Source organism: Rhinolophus sinicus, chromosome 8, assembly GCF_057876585.1.
Source record: "Rhinolophus sinicus isolate RSI-liver-muscle chromosome 8, RSI-T2T, whole genome shotgun sequence".
Lineage (NCBI taxonomy): Eukaryota > Metazoa > Chordata > Mammalia > Chiroptera > Rhinolophidae > Rhinolophus > Rhinolophus sinicus.
In genome coordinates this window covers 60,835,265-60,853,856 of record NC_142508.1, presented here as the reverse complement: position 1 = coordinate 60,853,856, position 18,592 = coordinate 60,835,265, and the positions used below count along the sequence as shown (strand labels likewise).

Sequence of the window (18,592 nt, the reverse complement as noted above, 5' to 3'; positions counted from 1 at the left end):
CTGGATCATCCCCAGGGCAGTTGGCCACAGTGCCAGGGGAAGTGGGAATTGCTGCCAGCAGGAACAAGAGAGTTTTATGAGGACAACCTTGAAGGGCAAAGTGATTTTATTCCAAAAAGGTCGCAGTCCTGGGAACCCACTGCTCACAGGCACACAGGTCATGTGGCACAAATCAGTGTTACCAGTTAAGGCCTGGGTGGGCAATGACTTGCTGCAGGACCACACTGGCTCACTGCCATAGACGGAGAGGTGGACCCCCACCCTGCTCCCACTCCCCCAACAAGTCAGCCTGAAGGGAGTATTAGCATGAAGTTTCTACTCAGGCAAAATCCTGGCCTCTAAGGAAGGACACGGGAAATGCCTCAAAGGGCCTCTTCAGGGACCCCAGCCACCCACTAAGGCTGGTTGTCATCACCTTCTTCCGGGCCGCTCGTGGAGCATGAGAAGGTTATGGCCCAAACGGGGCCATGGGATTTGTAAAGGCCACAAGGGTCACGGAGCTTAGGACCTTCCTATATCTAGATGGAGCAGACGCCAAGCCTGAGCCACAGTCAACCAAGAGGTCAGAGTCCCATTCCCAAGCATGGTCTCTGCTTCACCAAGCTCCCAAAAGGGCTGGGCTCAAGCTCAGGCCAGCTGCTTCTGGGAACAGATTCACAAAGAGGTGGGTGGGGAGCTGGAGGCTAAGTGCTCCCAACGGACAGGGCTGCTGTAGCTCCAGGTCTCCTCTTGCGGAGGGACGAGCTTCGTGGGAAGGGGCATCAGGTTGAGGTCCCACTCCCCAGCAGGCGCAGGCTCAGGCCCTGAGTATCCACTTCTACCAGGTGGACGCTGTAGTTCCCGAGGCCCTGCAAGCACAGGGCAGGAGGTGTTTAGAGGGCTCAGCAAATGTCAGGCCTTCTGGAGGCTGGACTGAGGGTGCAGGGCCAGGGGGACTTGCGATAGTAGCCCCTGGTTAGCCCGTGGGTCACAGCAAACGCTCCCCCACCAACTACTGTGCCCAACACCATCAGCTACCTCAGTCTTGGCCAGCACGGCCTCCACAGCCTCCTTCTGCCGCGGCTTCTTGGTCAGCACATAGAGAAAGCCCCCTCCGCCTGCCCCGGCCAGGCTCTGGCCGTGCACGTGGGGGGCCAGGACATCCATCATACGCCGCACAGCCAGGGGCTCACAGCCAGGAGCCATGAGCTTCTTCTGCTTCCAGTACACGGTCAGGCACTGGCCCAGCAGCGGCAGGCTTCCTGGGGTGGGGGCAGAAGGGAGCGGTGTGCCTGAGCCAGGACATTCACTCAGTGCCCATGTGTGGACTGAATCAAGTGCCAAGAGGCGCTGCTTAACCAGTGGCTGGAAACAGGAGTGATGAAGCCCACCTCACAGGGTTGTTTGAGGGCTGATGTACACAGAGCAGCTGGCACCGTGTTCAGTGAAAATGAGCTGTGTAACCACTCACTTGGAACCCTGCTCAGCCCTGACTCCCTGGCACTCAGCTATGAGGCTAAGCCTCCTCCCCATCTGCTTCCTGGTAGGTGGGGCTGGAGACCTTCCCATGATGCATTATCCTGAGATAACGGCTCTCACCTAAGTCTGAGACCCTGCGCAAGACAGTAGGCTTCTGTCCCCGGGGGCCTAATACCTGCAGCCTGTGCCAAGTCTGCAAAGGCCCCTGGCTCAGAACTGCGGGCAACAAGGCACTGACTCCTGGTGCCCTACCCGTGGGGAAGCAGCGCCTCACCTTGGCGGAAAGCCTCTGCACAGGCGTCGGTGTGCTTCAGCAGGCTGTGGGCATTCTGCACGACAGCAGGCAGCCGGGCATACCAGCTCCTCAGTACATCCTGCAGACGGGGCCGGAGGGGTGCAGTGAGAACCAGGCCCAGCTGGGCCTAGTGCCGCCTTCCCTGCCGGGCTGGGGCTCACCTGCAGCAGATTGCGAGCCAGGCGGGTCTTGCCAGTGTACACCAGAAGCAGGTGGTCATTGAGTGTCTGGACAAAGCCCTCAGGTACCATGATCTCTTCCACCTCCACCTTCAGTGGCAGCTGAGCCCGGGAGCGCCCCACCTTGATGCCAGGCATGAGACCACCCACTTGGTCCTGCCAGCCACCTCCTGGGAGCCCAGCGTCCGTCACTGTTAGAGCCTATCTGGCCCAACTTCCCTCCCCAGCCCAGGCTCCCAGTCCTGTACCCCTGGGAAGAGGGCTTCCCCCAACTCCATCTGGGCCAAGTGAGCTGTGCAGCTTCTGCCCCCAACCCTGGGAGTCGGATGAGCCTAGCAAGGGAAAGGGTTTCATTCTAGAGCCAAGCTTGGAATGCACAAGGCCCAACTTTTGTTGCAGACCTGATGTGTAGTTGGAATTGGGGTAAACCACATCGAAGGGTATGACCCTGCACTAACCTCTCCCCCAAGAAGAGATGATATGACTTTTCCTGCAGCCTAACTCCCCTGCACCCTGTCTTCTGACAAAAGGTGCTGATGTTGGAAATAAACATTCAGTATCCCTTATCAAACTTGAAAGAGCCTGTTCACATCTTGCTTTAGTAATGAAAGGTATGGATCTCTTTTCCTGTTGCAGCTCTAAAAATGACAAAACTTGAAATGGTCCGAGGATAGGCCCTTGATATTTGGGGAAGAGCCTACAAGGATTTAAAGTATAAAATGCAAGTGGCCGGGCAGCTGGTTTGCTCAGTGGTTAGAGCGCGAGCTCTTAACACCAAGGTCGCCAGTTCAATCACGCATGGGTCAGTGAGCTGCGCCTTCCACAACTAGATTGAAAATGACCTGGAGCCGATGGGTCCTGGAAAAACACACTGTTCCCCAATATTCCACAATTAAAAATTTTTTTTAATAAAATGCAAATGGCAGGAGGCATCAGGAACTTTACAGCCGAAACGTGGTTAGTGTCGGGCCCCAAATGTCAAAAACTCCTTAATTGTGCCCCTCTCTTTCAGAGCACCTAGTGCAGCTTCTAACCACTCACTTGAGGCTACTGATGAATGTCTGTCTCTGATAGACCATATGACTTTTGAGGGCAAGGGCCCTGTTTTTGCTTATTTTATCCCTAGGGCCCAACACAGTGGATACTCTAGTCAATGGACCAAATGAAGGATTTGAATGGTACACCTCAGAGGAAAACTGAAAAGGGCTCTCCATCTGCCTCTCCTGCTAATGACTACCTGTTATGGGATGTGAGTCATTACAATGAAAGGAGGCTAGGCTGCAAAGTGACCAGAAAAGATAGCATAATTGGCCTCTACACATCTTTGTGACAGTTTCCTTCCCAGAGTCATTATAGGCATGAGGCCTGACATCCTGGGATGAGCAGAGCACCCTAGGATCAGGCCAGACAAACTTGACTGCTCCCCATTGTGCATGCATTCCAAGGGGCCACAGTGGTGAGAGGAGAGAGCAGCCCGGTGCTAGTAACATTCCACGCCCTCCGGATGACCGGTATGGGATGGGGGGAAGTGGGACAAATGACCGTAAGCCAAGGGAGGGGCAAGTTGGTTGGATGGACAAGCTGAAGTTCTTGTCCCCAGTTCTGCCCAGCCCCGCCCTGAGGGACAGCCCTGGATGACAACAAAGTCATGAAGAATAAACATACACCTAACACATGAAAGATGTAGTACAGAATCTGACGCTTACTAGGTGCTCCTGACATCAGCTCCTTCGAGGTAGAAACATATCAAGTTGAAAACCACCAGAGAAGATCAGTGATAAGAAGGAAGCCCTAACCTTGTGCAGGAGCAGTACAGTACGGGGCTGTCTGCAAGCCTGGGGGAGCCCCCGGAGGCCCTTGGGGAAGTGCCAGTGACCCCCCTCCCTCCAGGGGCAGTCCCAGACCTGTGGTGAGCACCTGCTCCAGGTGCAGCACTGCGTGGATCAAGGCCTCCGTGTCCATCATGCGGCCTGCAGCCCGCTGCAAGGCAGCCAGGGCAGTGCCCGCCAGGATGCTGCTGGTGCCTGAGAGCAGGGAGGAGGGCGCCAGGCATGAAACGGCTCTTCCCGGCCTAGTCCTGCCCCACCTACTCCCTTTGCTGGGCAGAGGTGGGGAGAAAGATCAAAGGTGAGGCTGGAGGGATAGGGTGGAGTGATTGGCAGCAGGGGAACACAGCCCACTCACCAAGGCCAGAGCCATGGGGCAGCTCGGACCAGGTGTGCAGCTCAAAGCCACAGCCAAAGGTGCGCAGCAGCTGCTCACTCAGTGGGAGCTTGGAGTGGACACTCACGATCCCCGCACAAATGAAGGCCGCCTTCAGTAGGGCCCCTGCAGAGGGACCGGCATAGGCAAGTAACTTGGTCCCCGAGGGCAGAAGCAGACATACCAGCCCACCTCCACTATTTCCCAGCCCACCATGGGGCTCATGTGGGGGACAACAGCCCAGCAGTAGTACAGGCCCCATCACAAGCCACAGAAAGGACGCAGCTCCCCAACATGAGCATATGTGCCGGCTCTACCTCCTGCACCTGGACAGGGTGACTTGAGGGGTCCTCAAACAGAAAGACTTGCCTTCAGGCTAGGCTCCCATGGCCAGCAGGGTCCCCAGGGTTCTGCCCCCACCCCCCAGCCGGTGTGTGCCATCCCCGCCGGCAGGTGTCCTGGATGCCCTGACCTGGCGCATGCGGCTGGCAGTAGTCCTGCAGATCGTCCATGCTCTGGCACACTATCTTCATGGCCATCTCGTCCTGCCGGGGCCCCGCCGCCAGCCACAGACCAGGCTCCCAGATGCGGCGTGCCCGGGCCCCAATGGGCCGGCGGCCATCCACTCGCACAGCCAAGCCCACCACTGCCCCACCAAGCTCATAGGCAAGGGGTGGCGTGTCGCTCCAGCCCCCTGCAGCAGTTGAACAAGCAAGACCAAGCTGGTCACAGGGGTTGCCAACCTAGTTCAGGGGTAGCACCCTCACCCCCACCCCCCACAAGGAGCTCACCAGAAAAATCCACGCGAGCCGGGCACTCAGCCACCACCCACTGCCCAGGTGCTGGAAGCTCCACTGGCTCCGTGGAGACAAAGTGCTGGGCTGACATCACAGCCTGGCGGACTAGGATCTGCCCAGCCCCCTCGTAGTGGCGGGCAGCTCGCACTAGCAAGGCTGGCCTGTCAAGAGGGAAGAGACAGATGGTGGCATAGAGCCCCAAGCTGAGGGTGGACTGCCTGGGTTTGGGGACCTGACTGCCCTGGGTGACCCAAGGGCACCCCACCCCACCTCTCTGGGTTTCCACCTTCAAGGATGGCCAAGGGCTTTCCCAAGGGTTCTGACATCATTGGTGCCCACCTGCTTAGCCACTTGTCCCGCTCCTGGGCAAGCGCCTCCACACCTCGCGCCAAGTCTCCACTCTCCAGGTATGAGAAGGGCCGCAACCACTCAGGGTTGGCAGCTGGCCCACTCCGCAAACCGCCTCGGCCCTCTGCCCAGCAGCCCAGTACATCTGCCACACAGGCCAGTGCCCGGGCTGCCACACCAGGGTCTCCTGTGCCAGCTGCAACTGAGGGACCCAGAGTCAGGGATGGCTGGGGAGGGGACCCCCAATGCCATCTGCCCCAGAGAATATTCAACAGTCCCCAAACACTCCAGATCCCTCACACTTCTTCACTTTTGCCCAAGATGTATCCTTGCCTATGAACGCACGCCCCACTCTTCTGCTTGGCAAAGTTCTTTTCATCCTGCCAGCCCCAGCCCCAGACCAGGTGTGCCTTCGCACCCTCCATCCAGAATGCCTAGAGTGGCTAGCAGCCCAAACTCGGGGGGTCAAACCACTTGGGTTCAGTCTCAGCCTCAACCCAAACCAGCTATGTGGCTGTAGGTGAAAAGTTAAATGGGGATCATTTGTTACAGTTACTGGGACCATTAATGAGGTGCTGTCTGAGCCCCCAGGTAGAGCCAGCCACATCCCCCTGGGGCTCTGGGGCTCTTCGCATATGTCTTGGTACCCAGTACAGAACATGTAGGGTTTGCAGATGCTCCTAGGACCCAGAGACTCAGCCCCAGGCCTCAGCCTCTCACCAAACTCCCTTACTGACAAGTACCCAGGTCATCAACCTAGAGGGTAGGTAAGGCAGGTGACTCGGTCTGGCTTCCCAGCGTGGCTGCCAGCACACTCACCCTGGTCCAGCGTGGCCAGCAGGGGCCCGGGACAGCCCTCACGGACAGCGGCCCAGATCAGTGGGCGCAGGCTGAGGTCCTGCTGGGCCTCCAGCACGCGCCGAGCCTTATGCAGGGCCTGGCGGAAGAATAGGTCCCGGCGGGATGCCAGTGTGGCAGCCCGGTCCAGACACGGCTGTAGCTGCTCCCAGGACAGACGCCAAGAGGCCCGCCAGGCCCACAGAGCCTCACCCGCCTCCTCCTGGGGGTCTAGCATCCACAGCATGTCCTGGGGCCCCAGCGCCCTCGAGGGGTGAAGCATAGGAAAGAGGCGGGCACTGAGAAGGCAACGCTCTGCGGGAGGTGTGTCTGGATCCCACAGGTCCCAGTTTCTGATGTGGGGAGAAAGCACATCAGAGGGAGAGAAGTAAGGGTTCCCGCTTCCTCACCAACCCCTGACCACCTGTCAGCTGAGGGCTGGCTAATTCACAGGGGCAGGACTAACTCTTCCAGAGCAACACAAGCAGGCAACTCAGGGAAAAGAGGTGAACTGCCCTGCCTCCTTTCCCAGGCCTCTGAACAAAACTCCCAAAGCCTGAGCACAGCCAGGGATTAGGAGTTGCCCAGGGGCAAGGTGCTGGGGAGATCAGGCTGCCCTAACTACCCCAGGCCCTGTGAGTTGCTGGGAGGGCAGGTGCTGCTCCAGGGCAGCGTCAAAGAATCGGCTGCCCTGGCTGCTGAGGCCCATCGCAGCCATCCACCTTACCGAATACCTGTCTTCTGGAAGAATTCACTCCAGGACATGTTGAGATACGTTCCAGTACCCTGTCTCTGGGAGAAGAGAAGGAAGCAGTCAGGGTGCAGGAGCCACAGGAATCGGTTAGGGATACTAAGGCCAGAGGGCCATGAGCTGCTCAAGAACAGACAGAAAGAGAGATTTGCACATATGCGAGCAACTTCTGAAACACTCCGTCAAGCCCTGGAGCGCAGCGCCCCTGCCCAAGTGCCTGCAACTTGACACAGAATCCCCATTGTAGGCTCAGTCTCCCATAACAGGCTCTGCAGCCCAAGGCAAGTCACCTCCCTCTCTAAACCTCAGTCTCTGGCCTGTAAAATGGTGATAAAAATCCCCACCCAGCCTGCCCATCAGGGCAGATAAGGAGGCAGGTAAAGGGATAATGAGACTCTATTGGCCTCACAGCCTATCCCTCTGTCCAACGCTCCCAGAGTCCTGCAGTGGAGTGAGATCTGGGCTGAGGCCCCTGGGTCCCCAAACCTGAAGGTGGGGATGAAGGAAGGCAGGGCAGGCACCTACTTCCCAGCTGTCCAGACGGCCAACAAGGGTGAAGGCATGGATAGGGGTGCCGTGCAGCCGCACATGGTGTCCCTGAAGGACGACGTCATGCAGCTCCAAGCCGTGTAGTGCCTTCGACTGGGCTATGTCCAGGCCACTCACGAAGCAGCCAGGACCGATGTGAATGGGCCCCTGGCAGGGAAGAGGCGAGGCATTCCGAGTGGGCAGCATAGCCCCAGGCACCTCCCAACCACACACACAGGACCTGGCCCTGCAAACCTGGCCTCCCTTCCCCTGCTCGTCCGTCAGCCTCACCTGAAGGTGACAGTGCTGTAGCACACTCCCGGAATCCAGCCAGACAGGGCCCTGCAGCAGGCAGCTGACCACAGAGCTCCCAGCGCCCAGGAGCTGTGGCTCCTACGAAGCCAGGGAGAAGGTGGTGAGGGCCAGGTCGGGGCGTCCTGATCCTCCTCCACAGCCGAGCCCCGCCCGTGCCCATCACCAGCCAGTTCTCTCTCTGCACCTGCCCTGGCCCCAGCCTCACGCTGACTCCCATCCGGCCCTGTTCATGCTGCTCCCCCAGGGTACACTCTCCTTGCATTTTCCTCCAAAGCAAATCAGAACTCAGTAACGGAGGTCCCACCAGAGGACAGCTCCCCCAGAAAACCTCTCCTACCAGTCTAGGTACCCCAACCCCACTCCCCGAGGGCCACCTCTGAACTCTATTTGCCCCCTTCCTCAGCACCATGGCACTGATCCAGGCCCATCACCTCAAATGTGTCTGTCTCCCCAAGCAGACCCCAAGGAAAGGATGGGGGGGGTTGTTCTTCTCTAGCTTCTCAATCCAGCGGATCTGGATGCAGAACCCTGACTTGGCCACTTACTGCCTCTATGGCCTTAGGTGAGTTACTTAACTTCTCTGAGCCTCCAGAGCCTCATGTGTGAAATGGGGATAATAACACCTACACTCAGAGGCAATCTGTTCCAAGCATGGGCTGTTCCTCCCCTTCCCAGGAGCCCCTATCCCACCTGTCCTCAGGCACCCACCCAGCAGGCTCCTCTGCTGGCCTTACCTCCAGGAATGTCTTACCTCCACCTGGGAATGCACAACCTGGGCCCCAGGAGCCCCAGGGAACGTGAGGCTGTGCAGAAATTCACTGGCCGAACTGGTCATGTAGCTGTAGCTGCCGTCGGGGACATATGCTGTAAAGACACAAGCACCGACCCAAACCCAATGCCTACTGCAGCTCTGATGCCAGGCCAGGCCTCCCGCCAGAGGACACATCTTCATCAGGCCGTGAGAGGCCAAGCATGGCAATGAGCCCACTGTGCCAATGGGAAAGCTGAGATCCAGAGAGGCTCAGCAACCTGCCCAAAGCAACACAGCTAGAAAGTGGAAAGACTCAAAGTGGAGCCCAGGAATGAGACAAAAGGAAATAAGGAAGAGTTATTTGGAGGGAAGGGAAAGCAAGGCCCTGAGCTGGGAAAGAGTAATAATTGTCTGGTAGATGCACTAGGCCTGTCTGATCCAGGAGCCTGGGGGCCAGGCAGGCAGCAGCCTCATTCTGGGGGTCCTCACCCCCCATGGTCTCCCCACTCCAGAGAGCCAAGAGGCAGTACCCACCCATGGTGAGGGGCTGGTCATGAAGCTCCCTCCACAGCTGGGCCCGGGCGCCCTGAAGATAACCCGCGACGTCCGCATCACCTTGCCCCACTTCTGGGGGGCGCCCCACCAAGTAGTCCTCCCTGCTCACGTTCCTGGCCATGCACAGCAGGATGTCGAAAAATAGAGACAGCTGGAGCAAGGGTAGGAAGCACAGCTATTGGGGGGTTCCTAGGCCAAACTAGGGCAGTCCCATCCCCGGAGATGCTGACCCAGAGAGGGGAAGGGGCTAGCTTGAAGTCACACAGCCCGGTCACCAGTGTCAGGGTCTCTCCCTCAGGCCAAGACCTCCCAGCTCCCACGCCGAGTCACCTGGACAGGCCGGGCTCCAGAATCCAAACCCATGTAGGTACAGGCGTCCAGGGGCGGGCTCACATGGGTGGCCAGGAGGTGCTCAGCAGTCTCCACAGAGAAGAAGGCAACCCCGGAGACCTGAAGGAGCCCTCATGAGGGTCATGTGGGGGGACCCTGCAGCCAGGCTTGGGGTCTGAGTTGGAGAGGACACATGCACGGGGGCCGACAAAGGCTGGCTGCCCTACCAGGCAGGTCCTTCATGTTCTGGGCCACTCCAGCACCCAGACTCCAGGCTTACTGGGGGCAACTCCCACCAGGGGACCCTTCAACAGGCACCTTCTGGGACACACCTCAATTTTCAGGCCTCCTTTCAAACCTAGTTCCCCATCCCCATGGTATGGACCCAGACCCTTACCCACCACTCCTATCCTTGCCCTTCATTCTAGGATCCCCCGAGTTGGGTACTAGACTTCCTCCCAACTGCATTCTCAACTTGCTCACATTTTGGTTCCAGCCTGTCTGGTTCAGGGCAACACCCCTTCCTCAGATTCTGGCACACCTGCTCTTCTGAATGCCAGTTCCAGACCACCTCAGATTCTGGTCCTGTCCTGCCCCAAAATCTTCTAGAAGGAGTGGGGCTCTGCCCTGGGCAAAGGGCAAACCCTCCCTCTTTTCCCATGAGGTCCCCAAAGCCCCCCAACCATGCCACAGCCATACCAGTGGTACCCGCCCATCAGGCCTGGCACACTGTTGTATCTCTGCCTCGGTGCCCTGGTAGTAAATATCCAAAACAAAGCCCTGTGTGGGGGGAGAAAACAGAGTTAGGGGAGGGAGCAAGGAAGAATCAGGAAGCGGGGTAAAACAGCAAGGAAGTTCTCCAAATGAAAACCTAGGATGCATGTCTGACAGGTACCAGCATGCTCCCGGGAAGCACTGTCCCACATCCGACAGTAGAGGGCGGGCTTTGAAGGTCTTCACAGCCCCAGTCCCAGCACAGAGGCTGGCACAGGGTCCATGTGCAATTCAAGTTTGGCAAAAGACTGAGTGAGCAAAAGCGCTGTTGCCATGGGGGAAACTCCTCTGAGTTCAGGCCATGCCAGAAAGTCCAGGACCAGAGGCTGCCCCGAGTCAGGACCAGGATGCCATCCCAGGCTGGCTCAACTGCCCGTGCCACCGCCCCAGGGGCCCTACCTGGGAGTCGGTGAGGTAGACACCATGGTGCCGGGCGTAGGCCATGCTCCCTGGAAAGGCAATCACTCTGGCTCCCTGGAAGCCATCCCAGCTGATCCCTGTGGGTGGGACAGTTAGGAGGCTCCCTGAGGGCCCCAATCCAAGACAGGGAGTCCCCAGTCAGGTAAAGCAGGAGCTCAAGGCACCTCTAAAAGGGAAATATGGTTTCCAAGCCAAATGGATATTCCTCTGAGATAATGACAATGCCTCTCCTCCCAAAGTTCTTCCACAGCCGTCCATTCTATAGACTGGCAGACTGAGGCCCAGCAAGGGAAGCCCTATCCTGGAGTCTGGACTTCATCCTCCATGTCCTATAGCTTCCCTCCTGAATAGGGCAGCGGGCCACGCTCAGAGGTGGTGGGTGAGGAAAGGCAGAGCCCACCTCTGGCTATGAAAACAGAAGGCAGTCCCAAACCTTCTCAGGCTCACCTGGGTCGGGAGGAACAGTCAGCAGCATGTCGGTGCTACAGACCCACACACCTGGTGGGGAACCTGGGCCTAGCTGCAGGAGGGAGAATGGAGCTGGTAGCCTGACCCAGCCCTTCCTCTGTTCCCACACAGCCCAGTCTCTGCCTGTCCCCGTGCTCCCAGAGATTCTGGCTGCCCAGGTAACAGGGGCCTCCCCAGACCCCACCTGCCAATCTCCCAGGGCCACACCTCCCCCCAGTGTGGCCAACACTAATTTCCTGAAGCTCTAATTAACTCTGAGAACCCCCAAGCCATTCTTCCTGGTATCTGCTGTCAGAGCCAGCACAGACTACAGCTGATGGTGCAGTGAGAGAGGGACAAATGCCCATGGCAACCGCCAGCCTCACCCGGTAGCTCATGATGTCCAGCAAGCAGTCCAGGTTGCAGACCATGGCCTCCACGGGGGCTTGGGGGTTCTCCACGGGAAGGCAGGTGAAGGCCCGGCCACAGTCATCGAAGGGGAAATCTCGGCCCTGGGGTGGAAGCAAGGACAGGACAAAAAGCCCTTGGGGCAAAAAGCCTGGGGACAGCCAATTGGCGTGCAAGGACAGAAAGCCATAAAGCTAGAGGATTTTTTAAGGTTTTCTCATAAAATTTTTTCAATTATGTGATTATGGCAAAAAGTTGGAAAATGTAGATATGCAAAAAGAAAAACAGTCCCTCAGGAATAATAACCATTGCCTTCATTTTGAGGTATATCCTTTTAGACTTGTATTCACATAGTCTTTATTTTATTTTACAAAATGAGATTCTGAAAAGGTAGAGACCACACGCACGCGCGCGCGCGCACACACACATAAAACTGGGGAAATAAGATTGGAAACTATACAAAGCCAGACCCTGCTTTAAGTATTGAATAGATCATCTCAGCATATCCACCTGAAGCAGGAACTGTTGCCATCCTCATTTTACAGATAAGGAAACTGCGGCCTAGAAAGAATCAAGTGACTTGCCCAAGGTAACGGAGGTAGTAAGTCTCTTTCCAGTCAAGGCAGAGAGCTAGATGGACCTTTTATTCACGCTACTATCCCACCAGGAGGAGATGCTCTTTATATTTAGCCAGTTCCCTATTTTTGGACCCTTAGATCGAGTCTGATTCTGATTTTTCTGGATTTGCACAACGAGCCTTGCACACACACAAAGGTACAACACCCTTCAAGTCCCGTCCAACCCTGAAGACCGATGGTTCCAGCCTTCTGCATGGCACCCTGCCTGGCATTCTACTAACCATGTGCAGGACAAGGATCCAGGCCGAGTGTAGGACGTCAGCTGTGATCACCTGTCAAGAGTGGAAGAGCCCTGTTGACAGAGGCCTGGGCAGAAGGCACCCGAGGATGGCATCCTCTTGTCCAGGGAGAGATCCCAGAACAACTCGACTCAGGCATGAGCACTCACAGTGAAGCCCGCCTGGGCACTCAGGTGTTCAGCAGCCACCAGAAGGGCATTGAGAGTGGCTCCTCCACTGCCCACACGAGTCTCAGGGTCCTCCACAGCCAGTAACAGCGTCCCAGCAGGGATCTGCTCTCGCTTCTGCCGCATTTCCAGCTCTGTAACCAGAACAGAGCTAAGATCTGCCCCCTCCCCCCCATACCTCCCAGTCCTGATCCTAAAGATATAAAACAAACCTACTGATAATCATTATTTGATCTTCTTTCATTCAGTAGCTTTTCATGTAGTAGCTCATTAAATCTCTACCCAACTCTGTGAGGTAAGTACAATTATTCCCATTTTACAGATGAGAAAACTGAGTGTCAATGAAATGACATGACGTGTCTAAGGTTACATGGCTAGGAAAAAGCAGAACCTGGGTTTGATCCCAGATCTGCCTGGTGCCCAGGGCTGTAGGGGTATGGTGTGGGTTCTACATTAGGGCAGAGTGGGGAGGAAGGGTCCCCTACCTCTCTGGAAGACCTCGACGCTGTCCTTGTACTGGCATGTCAGGATGATAACCGTCCAATCAACCCCCTTGGGCTGCTCCATTCTGGCCAAAGTTGAGGGGCTTCCTGAGGCAGAGATAGGGGTATATATGATTTTTTTTAAATTATCATACCCTAAAATTGATTTTTTGGTGTATAGTTTTATGAATTTTAACATACATATAGATTCTTGTGGCTATCACAATCTGCTCCCAAAGATACTCCCACATGCTACCCCTTTACAGTCATACCCTCCTCCATCCTCACCTGACAACCATCAATCAGTTCTCCATAGCTAGAGTTAGAATGCAATCTTTTGAGATTGGCTTCTTTCACTCAACATAATGCTTCTGAGATCCATCCAAATCGGCTGTGCATATAAGTAGCCCTTTCTCTTTTGACGGACATTTGGGCTGTTTCCAGGTTTTGGCAGTCATGAATAGAAAGAGCTGCTATAAACCTTCATGCGCAGGTTTAGCATGAACATAAGACTTCATCTCTCCAGGTAGATACCCTGGTGTGGGATTGCTGGGTCATGTGATAAGTATATCTTTGAATTTCTCCATCTGGGTGCATGTGATTTCCTCAGGAAAGGAAGTAAGGGGAGTATGTGGGGTAGACAGTGGGCCCCATCTTAAAGCAAGGGGCTGCCCTTTCTATACCACCAGCCCCTCATCATTCAGTCATTGGCTGTGAGCTAGGGGGAGGGAAGGTCTAAGCTCCCGGGCTCCTGAGGGTGAGGACAATTTCCTGGAGAAGGAGGCAGGTGTGGAGGGATGCAGCAGCTTGCTCAAGGGGATCTGGGCAGGGTGTCAACAGTGCCCACTACAGGGACCTCAGCGGGGACCTCCCCTCCCAGAGGCTCCAAACCTGAAGGAGGCTGCCACCCCACCTATCAGTCATCTTCCTCCAGGACACTCTGAGCAAGCGAGAGCAAGGTGAGCACAAAGCTTCACCCCTTCCTCACCCCCACCCTCAACACTCCTCTCCTACCAGATGGGAAACCAATCTGACTCCAGAGCCTCTGGCCTTCCCAAGACCTCTGCAGACAAGTCCCCAGGAGTGAGTGCCCTGGAATCTACCTGTGGCAGGGTCCTGGCTGCTGTCCCATGAAGAAGCCCACCCCACATCTTCCCTCCAGCCCCCAAAGCTCAGTGTCAAAAGAGATGGTGGAGCTAGCTGCATGCTGTCCCAGAGATGACCGGAACGCACATCCAGTGGTCAGCCCATGCACCAGCCAGAGCCGGTAGGAACCTCAGCAAGTTTTTTCTTGTGCCACTCTGCTGCCACCAAGCCTATGGTTAAGGTTGACAGACACCACCACTTAGCAACAACCATGCTCCCACAAGCTTTCAGGGAAAGCCTCCACCATTAACAGAAACTGCTCTGCTCCCTGCTCAGCCCAGGAGGGAAATCCAGAGGGGAAATCTAAGCTAGAGATCTTGGCCAGGCACCTGAGGGCAAAGGCATTGCCCAGGATGCCCAGACAGCTTCCCAGTAAAGGGGTTAGCGAGGGATTCCAACTCACTGTGTGACCTTTGGCACCCCTAACCCTCTCAGGCCTCCTGAGGCAGGGAGTATAATTGACAGTTGCCCCAGCTGGTTCTTATGGAGGCCATGCTTCCCCACCAACTGCTCCCAACCAATGACTCAGTGCAACAGGAACACGATTCCTGCAAGACGGGGAGTACTAGAGGCAATTTTGGCTCCAGGACTCCCCACCAACCCAACAGAAACTGTCTTAGAATGGCACTGCAAAGGTGATGAAAGACAGCAAAAAAGAAATTCCCCAAGGAGAGTCCAAAGGTCTGACCCCAGTCTTGGTCTCTGCACAGTGACTGGGAGACATAGACAGGTGACAGGTCATGGCCAGAGGTAGGAAGACAGTCCTATCTGGACTGTGCCTACTAGAGACTGGACCAGAGGAACAGTTCTTGGCTGGGAATCAACCCCAAGGCTCTGTACCCATCTCTGCCTCTTCCTGTGTGATTTTCAATAGGTTACTTAACCTCTCTGAGCCTCAGTTTCCTAATCTGAAAACGAGAGTCAATGATACCAACCTCCTAGGACTGTTGTCAACATGAAATAAAACATAAACTATGTGGCACAGAGCAGGAGCTCAATGAATGGCAGTTCTCTCCAGCAGGGAAAGGAAACGACAGAGTTTAACTTGGACCTGAAGCCAGTGGGAATCAGGCTCTGAAATATTCTCTTGGTCAAAGATATGCCTGAAGACGAAAAAATCAGGGAAAGCCTAGGGAAATCAAGCCAGGCTGATTAGCATGCCTTGCCAAATCAATCCAAAGGATATTTTATGACAACACAAAAGGCGGACTGATACTCGTAGCTAACCCTTAGAGCAGGGATGTCCAAACTGCAGCCCGCGGGCCAACTGCGGCCCATGATCCATTGTTAATTGGCCCGCAGCAAATTCCAAAAATATATTTAGTTTACTTAAATAAACCAAGTGAGGCAATACGTACTTCACCTCGAATGAGTGGCCTGGCTGTTTGTGTATTTTACCGCATATGGCCCTTGGTGAACACCGTTGAGAAAAGTTTAGACACCCCTGCCTTAGAAAGTGCTTTTTCAGGCATCACAACAAAAGCATTGTAGTATCAATAGCCCTCCCTATGAGTTGGATCTTACTACAATCATGGTGTAGGTAAGGAAACTAGCTTGAAGAGATGAACTCATCTCCCCAAGGTCATACACAGCTAGTACAGGCAGGCCAGGTGTTTCCCAGTCTAAGGTTCATGTGCTTAACCACCCTGTAGGAACAAGACATCTCTCCTAGAGCCTCTGCCCTCTGTCACACCTTACGTCTGTACAGAAAAGTTAGAACCTCTATTCCAATATTCTGCCCACTTGCAATACTGAGGCCAAGTTGAAATATTATTTAATGTCCTCAACCACTTGCTGCCTAAAACTGGGATAGGGAAGGGGAGACAGGGACAAAATAAAATAATAAGGCCTCTTCAGATATGTTTTTTGAAGAGATAGGGCAGAGACTTTGCGTTTTAGAGTTTTAAAGAGAAAAAACAGGTACATGGAGGGACCTGATTTGCCTCTGAGAAAAAAAATAGTGGAAGAAAGTTGATTGGGAGTAAAATCACATTGTAAATTATATAAAAGGCAAGTGCAGTATCCCCCCCACACACCTTATCCATGGGGGATGCATTCCAAGACCCCCAGTGGATGCCTGAAACCACGGGTTGTACAGAACCTTATATATACTATGCTTTTTCCTATACATATATAAATACCTAGAAAGACTTCCTTTGAATGGCATCCTTTGTCCCTAACCAACTTCAATTCTGCCAGAAACGTGGCAGCAGCTTCTTCATCAGCTGATACAGCCTTTCCAGTAATTTTTATCTTTTTCAGGCCAAACCTGTTCCTGAATCTGTGTAACCACCCCTTATTTGCAATAAATGGCTTGGTGTCACTCGTTTCAGGGGGTCCCTCGCTGAAGACTTCATGTAGGCTCAATGCTTTCTGAGCCACACATTGCCATCAATCAGAACATGTTTTCTGCTCATGTCTTCAACCCAAATTTAATGCCTTTTCCATCTTAGCTAAGCACTTAGCACGCATGGTGGCTGTAACTTTTGCAGCTTGAGATGCAACAGCAAAACTAGCACGAGTTTCTTTTTCCTTCTTTAGTTTCACGGATAGAAGATTCGTTCCTACATAGATCTTAGCAACCTCAGCACATGATTTTTTTCTTTCCTTATTAAGTCGAGAACTTTCACCTTTTCACTCAAAGGAAGCACTTTACAGCTTCTCTTTGCATACCTGAATCGCCAGCATCACTACTCTTGAGCTTTGTGGCCATTATTCAAATAAAGATTACTAAAACACAAGCACTGCAATACCTGACAGTGATCTGAAAACCAAGAAGGCTACTCAGTGACTGACTAGCTGGTAGCATATACCACCTGGATAAGGGAGACAAAGTGATGATTTAGGCCCCAGATAGAAGGGAGCAGGTCCTGGTTGATTTCATCAGGCTACTCAGAACTCACAATTTAAAACATACATTGTTTATTTCTGGAATTTTCATTTAATATTTCCAAACAGCTAACCTCAGGAATTCAAACTGTGGATAAAAGGGGGCCTACTGTAGTTGAGACTTGTGCATAATGATGAGATACCACGGGCCAAACTGAGGCAGGAGAAGCGGACTCAAAGCAAAATCAGCAGCACCGGCATCCAGCGCCCCACCTGCGGGTGGGGTGAGAAGCCCCTGGGACTCTATCCCCTCCCTGTCCCCAGCGTTCCCGGAACTGCCCCTGAGAGACCCAGGCAAAGGGGTAACGACCTGCAGACGCCCCCTACCGCCAGTGGGCGCCCGTGGACGCCAAGAGAGTTCACGTTGACTCTGCCTCAGTCATGCCCCTCGGAGAGGAAGGGCCAGGAAAGGGCGAGGGGAACTGAGGTGTGCGAAACTGGACTCTCGCGGACCCTCGTACCTGTCTCCGCCGGATACTAGCCTCTGCGGGCTCTTTAGCGCGGTGCTGCACGTCCCTTTCCCGCGCACCCTGGGAAATGTAGTTTCACTCCTCCGCCAGCCGTGGCTTGTCTTCTCCAAAAAACCAGCTTCCCGCTATCGCGGGCAAGCGGATATAGTGAAGGCAGGAAGCGCTTTCCGAAATGGCAGTGAGTCTCCGGATCGAGAAGGAAGGGGACGCGAGAAGGCGGTTCAGTTGGCCGACAAAACTACAACTCCCAAGAGAACCAATGCGTCTTAAAGACACAGGCTCGTTTTCTGGGACTAGAGATTTCAAGGTTTTCGGTTTTTTTAACCCCCAGCCTGGGACCTGGGGCAGCTGCTTTTCTCCCAGAAGAAAGAAAGAAAAAAAAAAATCCCTTGCGGCGGGGTGAGGAGGTAGCATAGACCTTGCCTGAGTGCGTAAGCGGCTACGGTTGGATTGGCAATTGGTAGTGCTTTCCGGGGTAGTGCTTTTCGGGGGTAGTGCTTTCGGAAGGACATGAGTCCTTCCGGAAGACACTTTCCAACTCTGTAGTGGGAAGAGGATCTGCGGAGTTTTGGGGAAAGTTGTGAATAGCAGCATTGTTTGTAATAGAGGAAAATTAGAAACACTCTCTCCCCAGGGTACTGGAGAAATGAACTCGGCACATCCGTGCAATGGAATGCTATTCAGTAGTTAGAACCAGGTAGAAATGCATGTACAGTAGGAAACAGTGTGCAATCATTTTGTTAAGAGAAAAGAAGCAAATTGCAGAACGTATGTACGGACAGCCACTCCTGTCAAAAATAATGTTTATGGACACATAGTATGCGTAGGAACAGGATTGGAAGGGAGCACACCCTGAGGTGAAGACTGCTAGGAATGGGGAGAGGCAAGGAGAACAGAAGCTTTATCTCTATTGGCAGAGTTTTTCCGACAAGAACGTACTTTCCAAAACCACTGTCCTTAATAGGGAGTCTGAGAGTCCCTGCCTTCAGTCTCAAAGGAGGTGGGGAACCCTACTCTACTTCTGTGTCCTTGGCCAGTCACTTGGTTACTGTGTCTCCTTGTCACCATCTGTAAAAATGGGTTAGTAATAGTATCAAGTGCCTGAGATTGTTGTGAGGATAAGATAAAATGCTTGACTCCATCGTAAATGCTCAAAATATATTAAC

General features: G+C 54.3%; 1 protein-coding gene across 4 annotated transcripts; it reads right to left on the bottom strand.

Moving 5' to 3' along the window:
• Positions 1-88: 88 nt before the first annotated feature.
• Positions 89-17,793, bottom strand: FCSK (fucose kinase). Of its 4 annotated transcripts, none has more exons than XM_019710208.3 (24): positions 17,418-17,789; positions 12,925-13,029; positions 12,422-12,573; positions 12,255-12,305; positions 11,374-11,499; positions 10,988-11,060; positions 10,520-10,617; positions 10,046-10,126; positions 9,347-9,466; positions 8,996-9,167; positions 8,462-8,574; positions 7,687-7,788; positions 7,393-7,563; positions 6,844-6,908; positions 6,099-6,469; positions 5,271-5,481; positions 4,926-5,092; positions 4,607-4,828; positions 4,117-4,260; positions 3,837-3,956; positions 1,915-2,102; positions 1,733-1,832; positions 1,018-1,241; positions 89-848 (listed from the first exon to the last, which is right to left on the bottom strand). In XM_019710208.3, the coding sequence occupies exons 2-24, from the start codon at positions 13,004-13,006 to the stop codon at positions 762-764; spliced, it is 3,240 nt and encodes a 1,079-aa protein (XP_019565767.3). In that variant the 5' UTR covers positions 13,007-13,029; positions 17,418-17,789; the 3' UTR covers positions 89-761. The 4 variants fall into 4 exon arrangements, 3 of the variants coding, with proteins under 3 accessions (XP_019565767.3, XP_019565776.3, XP_074170694.2); XM_019710217.3 differs by having other exon boundaries at positions 17,284-17,435; XR_002135717.3 differs by lacking the exons at positions 89-848; positions 1,018-1,241 and having other exon boundaries at positions 1,915-2,055; positions 17,418-17,793.
• Between the last annotated feature and the right edge of the window lie 799 nt (positions 17,794-18,592).

Excerpts from the sequence above, each read along its gene's own strand:
- FCSK (XM_019710208.3), bottom strand. The coding sequence starts at position 13,006 with ATGGAGCAGCCCAAGGGGGTTGATTGGACGGTTATCATCCTGACATGC. Across the intron at positions 5,093-5,270 it reads CGGGACAAGTGGCTAAGCAG|GCCAGCCTTGCTAGTGCGAG; the intron begins GTGGGCACCAAT and ends CCCTCTTGACAG. Across the intron at positions 4,261-4,606 it reads CTGCCAGCCGCATGCGCCAG|GGGCCCTACTGAAGGCGGCC; the intron begins GTCAGGGCATCC and ends GTCCCTCTGCAG.